Source organism: Acipenser ruthenus, chromosome 4 (genome assembly GCF_902713425.1).
Source record: "Acipenser ruthenus chromosome 4, fAciRut3.2 maternal haplotype, whole genome shotgun sequence".
In the NCBI taxonomy this organism is placed as follows: domain Eukaryota; kingdom Metazoa; phylum Chordata; class Actinopteri; order Acipenseriformes; family Acipenseridae; genus Acipenser; species Acipenser ruthenus.
In genome coordinates, this window is record NC_081192.1 from 48,046,531 (window position 1) to 48,059,034 (window position 12,504).

The 12,504-nt window shown below is 38.2% G+C and overlaps 1 protein-coding gene across 11 annotated transcripts in view; it reads right to left on the reverse strand.

Annotated features, from left to right (window-relative positions):
- The window catches only part of LOC117400387 (disintegrin and metalloproteinase domain-containing protein 22-like), a 110,495-nt gene that overhangs the window by 42,994 nt on the left and 54,997 nt on the right, over positions 1 to 12,504 (reverse strand). For all 11 annotated transcript variants that reach the window (XR_009328473.1, XR_009328475.1, XR_009328474.1 and 8 more), the window contains exons 7-12: positions 10,365 to 10,419; positions 10,095 to 10,162; positions 4,027 to 4,101; positions 3,534 to 3,605; positions 3,166 to 3,332; positions 1,727 to 1,811 (exon numbers count right to left, since the gene is read on the reverse strand). Coding sequence is in view for 7 of the 11 variants with exons in the window: in XM_059022477.1 (XP_058878460.1) it covers positions 1,727 to 1,811; positions 3,166 to 3,332; positions 3,534 to 3,605; positions 4,027 to 4,101; positions 10,095 to 10,162; positions 10,365 to 10,419 (522 nt within the window). In the remaining 4 variants the exon portion in view is untranslated. The remainder of the gene's footprint in view (positions 1 to 1,726; positions 1,812 to 3,165; positions 3,333 to 3,533; positions 3,606 to 4,026; positions 4,102 to 10,094; positions 10,163 to 10,364; positions 10,420 to 12,504) is intronic.

Below are 12,504 nucleotides of genomic sequence, written 5' to 3' on the forward strand. Positions count from 1 at the left end.
CTCGCTCTTTCTAAAACAGCTAAAAATCTCAACTCTCACTTAATATTAAAGCTGAAGCTAGGAAAGACATTAGGATGTGGTCCTCTCTCTTACAGCACTGGAATGGCCTTTCTCTATTTTACGATGATTTCAATTCTGCCCCCTGGCCCCTGGCTCACTCAGCTCAACCTTTCCCTCTACCCATTCCTCCATTCAGCGAACTGGTTTTCAACTAAAGTCATACATTTGCAATCTTTTGTCTTCAGCTCATTCTAAACCATCCTTCCTCCCCAATCGCATTGTCCCATTCATCCATATAGGTGTAGCAACATCAGCAGCCAATATTAAAATCAACCAGTTCTTCCTCAGCAGTGGAATTTTACATTCATTTTTCTCTCCTTGATATTATTCCACTAAACAAAGTATTGCTAGCATGCCTGGAGTGGGGGCTAGCTCTCCGCCAGGACCACCAGAGGTTTCCTCCCACAAAGGGTGTTTTTTTTTTCCTCTCTGCCGAGCTGTTAGATTAGTTAAATAAAAAAATAATAAAAAATAAAATTTGAAATAAATAAATAAATAAATAATTGTAATTAATCAATATTTGTAATTAATCACTAACTTTATTTTCTAACTTACAATTTTCTCTCTTCTTTGCATTGATGGTGCAGTTGCAGGGAGCTGGGGGTCCTCTTTTGGGGGCAAGTGAAGCTCACTTCCCGACCTTAGAGGCCGACTACGTCACATTGTGCTCCCAGAGGATGGTACCCCGCTGGCCAGAGGGGACCCCGGCCAAATTACTGAACTATATTTAGTCTTCCATTTTCATGCTAATCTATTCATTTGCACCCATGCCAGGCTTCCCACCCTTCAGAAAGCAATGCTTGCTAGCAACTTTTGAGCTAGTCATTTGACTCAGCTTATCGAAGGTGGCTCTTATAGCTGGGGGAGACCCCTGGCCCTCTTTATGTGTTTATTTGTTATTCTCTTTTCCAGTGCTTTTGTTCTCCCTGTATAGATCGCGAGGCTCTCCATGCGGCCTCGGAGCGTCAGCTGAGTCTGACCTCTATCTACTAGACGACTCAGTAAATAAGACAGGGAGACCTTGGTTCATCCTCCTATACTTCCTTAGTTTCCCCTTTGGGGAAGTCCCTCGCTTCCTGGCCTTGGAGGTTGATTAGTTCGGCCTCACCTCAGCAGGGCGGTTCTCGGAGTAGTCAAGGGAAACCCCTATTCTGTTACTAAGTCACAAGTACTTTGTCTTTATTCTAGTAGTCCCTTTACACAGGCCTGGCTCCTGCCTCGTGAATACTGTACTATTTTACATTCAAGGTTGGACTATTGAATGGTAACCAAATCCTTTTCATCCAATTCTCAATATTTTCAAACCTACCTGCCAACTGCAATTAAGACCACTACCGTCTTAATTGTAGGACATTAACTGACATACTGGGGCCCCCTTATATTTAAGCAAACACTGTTCTCCTGTGTGATGGACTCCTTTTCCTTGTTTGCTGGATTACATTTCTCTGTGTTCCCTACGTGTGATTGAGACTGATAACCATTTCCATCAGTCCAGCGGCAGCAGTGTGAAGCTGGGCACCAGAGGACTCTGGTACCGAACATCTTAACAGGCAAATTTCTAACTAAAAGTACCCTTTTTTAAAACAAAATATATATATATATAGATTAAGATTTTACTCTGCAAAAAATATAGAAAAATGTGTGTCATTTGCAGTAATCTACGTACCTCATTGACTCCTCCGCCTTTAGTTAAAGAGCAAACCCCACCCAGGTACGCAGCCCCACCCAGACTGCTATGGAATCGGCTTCCTCTATTGAGCAAATAAATACCATTCAATAAACAGATGAAAAACATTGGGCCCTAGTATTACAAATCTGTTTTGAGTTTCATAATTGTGAAGCTATATAGACTGCTGGTGGTATCAATGAAGAGTTGAATGCATTTAAAGCTTTATTAAATATATTATCCATTATGTGCTAGATACCATTTGCTATGATTTTGCAGCAGCATAACTTATTATACTGTGCATACACTGCCATAAATTAGTTAAGTGCCATTATAAATGATGTAAATCACAAAAGGATTAGAGTGGCCAAACTGTAAGTTATGCTTTACCATGGACATAATGCAATAATACAGACATAAATATACAGTAGACATATAGTATGGTAAAAAATAAAATACAAGGAGGCATACTGTTGCATCACTGAGAGAAATAGTTTCATTAGGAAGCAGGGGTGGTGTTAATCTGTGCATATAATGTAAACTTACAATGTTCCTTTATCTACTTATCATGCTTTTTTGGCAGGTTTATTCAACAGTTTCCCTTTAAAGGTTAAATTTCTGGCAACTACACACTCATAACATATGCCCCAATTAATAATAACTGCTTTTCTTAATCCTTATTATCTGTGTGCTGGGTGTCCCATGACTAAATAAATGATCTGACTTAAAATCAGATTTAGATTACATTTGATAATGCTGGCAGGATTTACCATTTGTTTTTAAAACCACTTAAATGTAATTTGATTATTACAAAATATGAGTACAGTACTGGTATTGGATTAAACAAGAAATGACATGAGCATATTGCCTACAAAAGAAACAAATACTACTAATGCTAATAGTTCAGTATTTACTACGGTATACCATGGTTAAATGTAGGTGCTGTATAACATTAGCAAAGCAAAGCAAAAGTATGGTAAAACACAGGCAAGCATAGCAATACACAGATAAGTATTGTAAAGCATTGTATAACCCATGCTTAACCATGGCAAAGTACTGAAACTCATAGTTCAGCCATAGGAAAATCATTGGAAAAGCTTGGTAAACATTCTAATATATGCAACATAAACTAGCTGTTGTGTAATAGGTCTTGTTATTTCACAATTTGATAATTCACCAATGTGGTTAATTCAGGGTTGGGCCAGGTTGAAACTCAATTGTACTGTACATGTACTATATCAGGACTTTATCATCCAGAACTATTAAACACTCAAAAGTGCTGCATTTAGAAATAAGCAACTAAAACGGATCCTTATATTTGTACTGTGATGATTTCTATACTTTGCAATGGGTATGCATGTTACTTACACATGCTGTCCAGTTTTCAATGTAAAGTCCCTTGTATGGAAGGCAATTTGCAGATGTTCTCAGTTACTTACGAGAACAGATGAACAGAGTCACACTTTTCTTTGATGAAATCTCTTCTGTACTTCATGAATTCCCGCAAGGTTATGAGTGGATTGTCATCAATGTTGAACTTATTGTCAACAGTCCAGGTGACGATGGTAACTAAGACAATCCTTGTGTTCAGCTGTTCTTTGAATATCTAGTATTCAATAAACAAAAAGGATAACAAAATTAGTAAACAAACATTCACATATTAAAGGTATATATATATATATTAGTAAACAAACATTCACATATTAAATGTATATATATATATATATATATATATATATATATATATATATATATATATATATATATATATATATATATATAACAGAGTAAAAATGCTTTTACTTACTAGATCAGCCATATTCACAACTGATTTGGCGTAGTTATTAGTATGACCAAGAGACAGGCGATGTTTTTTAAACTGCAAAATATAAGAAAGTTGTTTTAAAGCATCTACTTTTTCTGCTTGGGTTGTTATTTACCATGGTTACTACAGTAGCTATTTCAGCAAAAATGCCCCTTTTAAGCCAATGGGGTTGCTTTTTAGAAGCAGACTCCATGGTTAGAAGAAGACATTAGTTGGTTAGCAAGCCTGGTAAATTAGGATCAAAGCAGAAACAACAATAGAGAATTATACAAATAGTATAGTAAACAGGTAAGATACAAAATTACCTTAAAATGTAGGAGAAACAAAGTATTTAGAAATGCCATTACAACAACATTGATTTGAGAACAGCCTGATCACTGAGCAAGTGATTATCGTATCCTACAATAAAACCCAAATACACTGTCTCCTCTGTGCCCTGTTGGGACTGCAACAGAGATATACATTCTCAGCTTACCATCAGGTGATCATTTACAATCATTAGCTCGACATATTTCTTCTCATCCTCAACATTGCGTGGAATACGAGACACCTGCAGGGCAGAAAAAAAAGCCACTAAATCAGCTGACTGAGTTTAAAAAAGTGCATGAAAGCTAGCAGACAAGAATGGGGTAGAGGATGCTGGGTTATAGAATCACTCAGCCAGTTTGAAAAGACCAGGTTACAGCTCGAGCTTCACGTAACATACACGTTTTTGAGTTACTTGTATTTTTCGAGTTTCATTACATATATGAGCCGCTGGTTATAATTCAATGGAGTGTCTCGCTGTGTAATACAATAACACGACAGAATCAACACAGAATACTTCATATCTTATTCCTCAGTAAAGTTTCAAATATCAGTAATTATAATCACCGACGGTAATGTGTAAGTGTGTCTAACTCCAACTCCATGCTGTCCCGTACATAACACGATGAACCACCTTCTCTCACAGGAGGTGGGGCTACATCTAGACATTACACGTAGCTTACTGTTAAAGGTACACATCACAAAATATACTAATGGATCATTGTGGTTCACTACAGAATATGCTATGTATAAAATCTAAAGCATAACAACAATAATACATGTGCATAATTTTTTTTTTTTTTTTGTCTCTTTTTGTTTTTTGCATGGTTTGTTCAGATCTTGCAAACTGATAATTTTCTTTTTCTAACCGACAGTTAGGAAAAGTTCCACCAAGTCCTAAATGTTAGGAAAGAAACTTAGGAAATGAACAAGTTATGAACATTCTGTAATATGCTATTTCCTATCTTAAATTAAGATAGGAAAATAAGTTAGGAGAACATTTTCTGTAATATCAACTCTCCTAAATTTGTAGTTAGGAAATTCTATCTCTGATGTTAAGATAAGAATGTTACTTAAGCCCCTTTCACACTGGCATGCTCTACCCGGATCGGAACTACCCGGGTCAAGACCCGGTGTCATGCAGGTCGGCTACGCGATTTCACACTGCTTTTGATAAAGCAGGGTTGACCTGGGTGACAGACGCAAGGCAATGCGCGTATCAATGCCCCGGAAGCAGCTTGTTACAGATGCTTCCACCCAAGCTTCTCTGGATTGAACCGTCGGCCCAAATGTTGATTACAGCAATGCTTCTTCATCTCTGCTGCAATCTGGCTCATGGTGTGTCTCAAGCAACACAAATATCGCTGGAACCTGGGTTAACCCGGGTATGTTGTTTCACACTAAGCAGGATTGTGACCTGGGTATCCAGAACCCGGATCCGGACCCGGGTAAGAGTGTCAGTGTGAAAGGGCTTTAGGATGGTTTTATAATATGGCCCTAGGACGACACTGAGTGTTTTAATGCTATGCTATTTTTTCAGAACACTCTGGGGAACATTATAAAACACTTCAGAAACCATACAAACTTTTTCCTTTTTTTTTCAATACAATGTATGTGTGTGTGTGTGTATATATATATATATATATATATATATATATATATATAGTGAAGCACCCCCAGATCATCACTGATCCTCCACCACATTTCACAGTGGGTGCGAGACACTGTGGCTTGTAGGCCTCTCCAGGTCTCTTGTCTAACCATTAGACGACCAGGTGTTGGGCAAAGCTGAAAATTTGACTCATCTGGGGGTGCTTCAGCAAGGCTGGAATCGGGCAGATTTGTCTTTGTGAAGGACGCATGAATCAAGCCAAGTACAAGGTTGTCCTGGAAGAAAACTTGCTTCCTTCTGCTCTGACAATGTTCCCCAACTCTGAGGATTGGTTTTTCCAGCAGGACAATGCTCCATGCCACACAGCCAGGTCAATCAAGGTGTGGATGGAGGATCACCAGATCAAGACCCTGTCATGGCCAGCCCAATCTCCAGACCTGAACCCCATTGAAAACCTCTGGAATGTGATCAAGAGGAAGATGGATGGTCACAAGCCATCAAACAAAGCCGAGCTGCTTGAATTTTTGCGCCAGGAGTGGCATAAAGTCACCCAACATCAATGTGAAAGACTGGTGGAGAGCATGCCAAGACGCATGAAAGCTGTGCTTGAAAATCAGGGTTATTCCACCAAATATTGATTTCTGAACTCTTCCTAAGTTAAAACATTAGTATTGTGTTGTTTAAAAATTAATATGAACTTATTTTCTTTGCATTATTCGAGGTCTGACAACACTGCATCTTTTTTGTTATTTTGACCAGTTTTCTGCAAATAAATGCTCTAAATGACAATATTTTTATTTGGAATTTGGGAGAAATGTTGTCAGTAGTTTATAGAATAAAACAAAAATGTTCATTTTACCCAAACACATACCTATAAATAGTAAAACCAGAGAAACTGATAATTTTGCAGTGGTCTCTTAATTTTTTCCAGAGCTGTATATATATCCAGCACTGCTCACAGACTACTCAACACAGCTCCTACTTCAAGCCCTTGTTCTGTCCCACTTTAATTACTGCAACTCCCTCCTGGCCAGCCTCCCTGCCTCTGCTATCCATCCGCTCCAGCTCATCCAAAACTCTGATGCTCACCTTGTCTTTTCCCTTCTTTGTTTCTCCCATGCTACACCTCTGCTCTGCTCCCTATCACTGCTCGCATCCAATTCAAAACCGTTGTTCTCGCCTATTGCTGTCTTGACCTTTCTGATCCCTCCTATCTCCAGACTATCATTTCTCCCTACACCCCCTCTCACCCCCTCCGCACCTCCACCACCGGCAGATTAGCTGTACCCCCCCTCCACTCCCCCACTTCCAGAGGACTGCTCAGTCCCTGACTACCTTCCGGCGCCTCCTCAAGACACACCTGTTCAGACAGCATCTGTAAACCTCACAACACTCAACTATATGGCACCCAATTGTACCAGTACTTGCATTAGCTTATACTTGCACTGAACGGCTCCATACACATACTATAACTACTTCCTGTATCTTGTACTTGATTTACTCTTATAGATATCCGTATTCACGTTTTTTGGAACTGCTCTTATTTGAAATCGTTCTCATCCATTTATCATACTTACTGTATGCTCTTAATGGACTTTACTCGTATAAGCAAATGTTTTTACCATAAGTTAACTGCTCATAGTCGAAATCGCTCTTAAATGTAATTACTTACTGCATTCTTTATTTTATTATTTGAATTTATTTTCTACTTATTTTACTGTACTTTATAACTGCTCTTATGTGTAATGTGATATTTTATAATATGATGTTTTGTAATGCGCTATTTTGTAATGTGATACTTTGTACTGTGTTACTTTATACTGTGATACTTTGTAACAAATTGTAAGTCGTCTTGGATAAACAGACAAAGGAATGAATGTTTGGTGTGGGTTGTGTAGGTAAGTGAGTGGAGAGTGGGAAATAAAAGTGAATAAGTGGAAAGCACTGTAATAGCCATAGCTTGGGTGTGGTATTCTGTTTATTTTTAAGGGTTTGGGGTTTCTAGTGTTTTGTTTCATTAGTGTCATGATTACTAAAAGTGCACAGAAAAGTGTTTAAACTGCAAGTTGTTGTGTCTGGGTCATATTTTCAAAAGTGCAGACAAGCTTTGGCTGGGACGCTACATCACATATGGTACTAGAAGTGGGATCGCGCACCTATTGAAAGAAAAAAAGAAAGAAAAAAGCTTGAAAGAAAAAAAATAAAATGAAGAGCAGCTTGACCCTCACCGCGTTCCCTACGTCCGAAGAGCTGGAGATGCTGATGAACTTTTTTTTTAACTTTCCCTGCCATGAGCAAGCCAAGCTGAGGCAGCTGTGCCTGTATGGGATAACTCAAGTTTTGGAGGACTGGCTATACCAACACTGTCATCTCCTGCTGGAAAGCAGAGAGTTGCTGCTGCTGGAATGACAGCTGTTGCTGCCAGAGCTAGATTTGTTGCCAACAGAACAAGAGTTGCTGCCAGAGCAAGAGTTGCTGCCGATGGAACCAGAGTTGCTGCTGCCAGAGAAGCACCAGCAGCCTCAAGCACCTGTCCACAGATCTCCCTGGTGTGAGTATTGTGGAGAACAGGCCCACCGCTGGGGAGAGTGCCCTGATGTCCCGCCATACTGGTGCAGACTCTGTAAAGAGTTTGGGCATGGATGACAAGAATGCCCATACCGACAGCCAGAGAAGTAGGAGCTGCCTGTCCTAGAGCCAGAGAGTGATGAGCTGCATGTCCAAGAGCCAGAGAAAAAGGAGCTGCATGCCCAAGACCCAGAGAGGGAGAAGCTGCCTTCCCGAGAACCAGAAAGGGTCACCGGCCTGCTCTGCAGTTGCACCTGTCAACCCGATCGGGTCCCCTTTCGCCGGTTCGCGGCCCCTTTGTGGAGGCACCACAAGGTGGACCGTCCTGCCCTCAAGCCCACCCACAATAAAGTGTGAAAGTGGACAATAATGGACATGGGGAGAGATGGTTGTGTTTATTTTGAAGGGTTTTGGGTTTCTAGTGTTTTGTTAAAACTTTTGATTTGGACTTTTTTGTTTCATGTGTGTCGGTGATTATTAAAAGTGAGCAGAAAAGCGTTTAAACTGCAAGTTTTTGTGTCTGGGTCATATTTTAAAAGTGCAGACCACCCTTGGCCGGTACGCTACATCACATGTCATCTGCACATCCTATACTAAAAGAGCAATTCCTAAAGGACCAGGTATAAGGATGTTCTGATGAAAATGACTACAAAAAATAGAGAAAGGAATTAAAAATAAATCTTAAGAAAAGAGGATAAGAGCAAGTTATTGAGAGAGAATTGAGAAAAGTTGACAAACTCAATAAGAATGAACTAACTGATAATAAGAAAATCAAGCAGGTTAGTTTGACACGATCTCCCTTTCCTAAAACCATGCTGACTGTCTCAGAGGATACTGTTACCATATAGGTAATTTTCCATTTTGGATCTTATTATAGTTTCCATAAATTTACATTTAATAGAAGTCAGGCTTACTGGTCTGTAGTTACCTGGAAGACATGACAAGAGATGTTGATGTCTTCAGTTTCTTCCATGACAGCAAGTATTTTGACAGGTGTTTTCTCTGATTTTGGTAGCGCAGTGATACGTGGTTAGCACATGTGCAGTGATTTGCCTTTGTTTCTAAGTAGTTCCTAATCGTGACATTGTGCTTGATATTGTAACTGCTTGGAACACTGATGGACCAATCAGTATGTAGCATTCTAACAATCTGTTTTATGATTATAAGTATAGTACTATTAAGTAAAATAAATATATCATAGAAGTAAGCAAAAGAAAAAAACATATTTTATGTGTGCAATATTTGATGTAGCCTACTGTAAATATTGCGATCATTTTGGTAGAAAAACAGTAAAAAAAAATGAGAGAAACTTGACAGGTTATACACACGTTCTTTATAAATCTGGGTTCAGTAGTTATAAAACTATTTCCAGTAGAAAATCAGAATTCCACAAAGCAGCAGTAATAGTTGGCAATGAATTTGTGTCTGTGGTGCAACAAACTAAAACACCTGTACATCAGAAGTTGAATTCAGCTTATAAAGAAAGAGTGGAAAAAACAGGCAGAAGCTATTTTTATATCTGAATAACTCCCAAGTATTGTTTATTATAGTTGTACTCTTAGTATGTTACTTAAATGTACTAGCAAATGTGTTCCAAACTACACTGAAAGAAACATTTCCTTAAAGTATGGTATACATTTGTTGAGGTGAGGTCGGGTCACAGGGAACCTTTTGTGTATATGAAGAATTTAGTTAACCAGTCAAGCTACAAGGCTAGACCCGCCCCTGTTAATCAGTAATTGATTGATTGTGTTCACTGTTAAATAAAACCCAAATCCTACAACTTATATTCTACTTATTTTGTGTGTGTTTTGTGTGACTGGGAGGGGGAAAGTATTTTTAAGAAGGACAAGTAGATTTTTAAGATGGACAGGTAGATTTTTCTAGCATTTTGTCCCTTGGACAACAAGTTTTTTTCAGAAATTTGCCACCCCTGAACTGTTACCTATTGGCTGTATATTATTAAATGTACCAATTCATATTTGTATATCTCTACAAGGTCTGCAGCTTAGGGTGAAGTAGAGATATTAAAAAGAAATGTGATGATGCACACTTACCTGTCTTTTGCTCCTTAAGTGTACAGGTGTAGCAGAAAATCTTGGATGTGTGTCATTTCTTTCAATATCTAGAGAAAAGTATCACAGGTATAGGTAAATGATTGATTATGAAACTATTTTACAAGAACAGAAGGGATGATATCCTGGTTTCTACTCCTGGCTAAATATCAAATCAAGTAAAACAAACTCTAGCAGGGCTTGCCGCTAAAGTTTAAATATTTTCAAAGATTAACGACTATCACATATTTGTATTATTGCTGGAAATCTTACCCAGCGGTATGTCCAAACCAGCTGTTTTGTAAACCATGTGGAAATTAGAATCCTCCTGAAGAATGAAACACAATATTAGTATAAAATCAATGGAAAAATGCAGTTAATTCCCAGTTAGGCCACAGTGAGAGTCAATTGTACTATACTTTGTGGGGAATTCACTAATTCTTTAATCTTTCAAATGTTAAAGTCAGATAGTGAAAGAAGAACAACAAGAGACTAACTTGGGGAATTTAAAATATTATTTTAGAACTTTATTTGATCATTCTGTAATTGTTAGTATTTTTTTTTTTAACGTTATGTTTTAACATTGTTATGGACTTTTTTTTATTTAAAACCTTCAAACTGAACATGTGATATGATTCTCAAGTCCTATGTTCTTTTTTTTTTAACCAGAAGGGTCAGTATAATCTAAGAAATATAAAAGTACAAAATTCCAGTACAGTAGTCTCCGCCTATAAGAACACCTCCTAAGAGAACACTTTGCCTGTTGAAAGCACCCTTGTGGGAACTTCGCTTAAAAGAACACCTTTTTGGCACCGCTAGCGATTCGTGCACAACTGATACAGTACTGTTTTGTAACCTGATAACTCATCATCATCAAATTTAAATTCAAATGGTTTATTCCATCTTTTCAAATGTGACTTGTCATCGCGAGAGTGCCGTGAGGCACACTGATTGGGTTATTCAATATTTCCGCCGTCATATCATTGCACCGATTTGAATTCTGATTTCCACGAGTGCACCTCATCGCTACAAAATGGCATGTAAACTTTTCAAGGAGTTGTTACCATTCCCTTCGTATCACATGTAAATGCTGTAGTAATTGTCTTTTATATTTGCCATTCTGCCATTTTGGGATATTAGCTGCTTTACCACAGTGGCTTTTCTGTTTGCAGTTTAAGTCTGGGGGTACTGATTCATGACTAGTCAGACACCAACTGCTGTGTCCCTTTAAAACTCTGATACATTTTTACGGCCAACTAATTAACAGCTACTGTATACAGCACTGTCTATGATGCAATCACCACACACAGCATGTCATGACACTGCACAATGACATGTCTACTTTGTTTCCCAATAATTTCTAAAGAAGTGACCACACTCGTCACCTGCAGTATTAGACTTTAGCTACAGTTTGAATAGTTCAAACTGCAAGTACAGCAAGCTGCTGTTATCTTGGCCTGCTAGATAAGAAGAAACTTAGAAGCTGACATGAGTAATCTGGTAGAGGAGCACAGATTCACTTATTCCAAATCCACAAAAGGCATTAAAATAAGACCTACAAATTCATCCTCTAAGTATTCCCTGGTCCCCTCTTCAAAGTCTCCTCTATTGTACTCATCTATTGTGGGTTAAACACCGTATCTTAAATAATTATTAGTGCCAAACTAGTTACACTCCAATTACACAGCCCCCTGAATGAATGTCTCCTATCTTTTGACCGGATTCTGTGGTTACTCGCTCGCTCCCCAGATCTGCAATCACACTGTTCCAGCAGGGTAATGGGTGAGCTATAAGACAGAAGACACAGACTGTTTAATATACCACTGTTTCAGCATGTATTAATTAAATACTTTCTGCTATACCGAGTCAGTCAAATACAGTATGAAGAGAGCAGGGTGTCATTAACAGCAAAGAAAGGTTATGAACCAAGTTTTATTAGGCAGTACTGCAGAAAGCAGATTTTGTTAAGGGACTGCAATTTTACCTAAACACATCAGACGGTCCCCTTCTTAATTGTTGTTTAAATATTACTGTAACAATACAGACATGGAGAGACAGGGGTTTTAGGCATGGCAGACATTTAAAAGGTGGCTTGGGACAGAGATCATTTAAAATGTAGAAATACACATTTCCTTTTGAAGTAAGTAGTATTACTAAATGATTACTTTTTTTTTTTTTTTGCTTTAAAACTTGTTTTGAATGAATAATAAAGTCAATATCTTACCTTATATTATACAAGCACTTACTGTGGCCCTAGTCTCTTTTCGTTTTTCAAAATATAGTTGATATAAATAGATTCCAATTAGCTAGAAGTGCTACTGACTAAATGCAGTTGACCTAAATGTAAGATAAAATGCATGTGGTACATCTACTTTGGTGTATTTTAATCACGGTTTTATTATAGTACAGATAT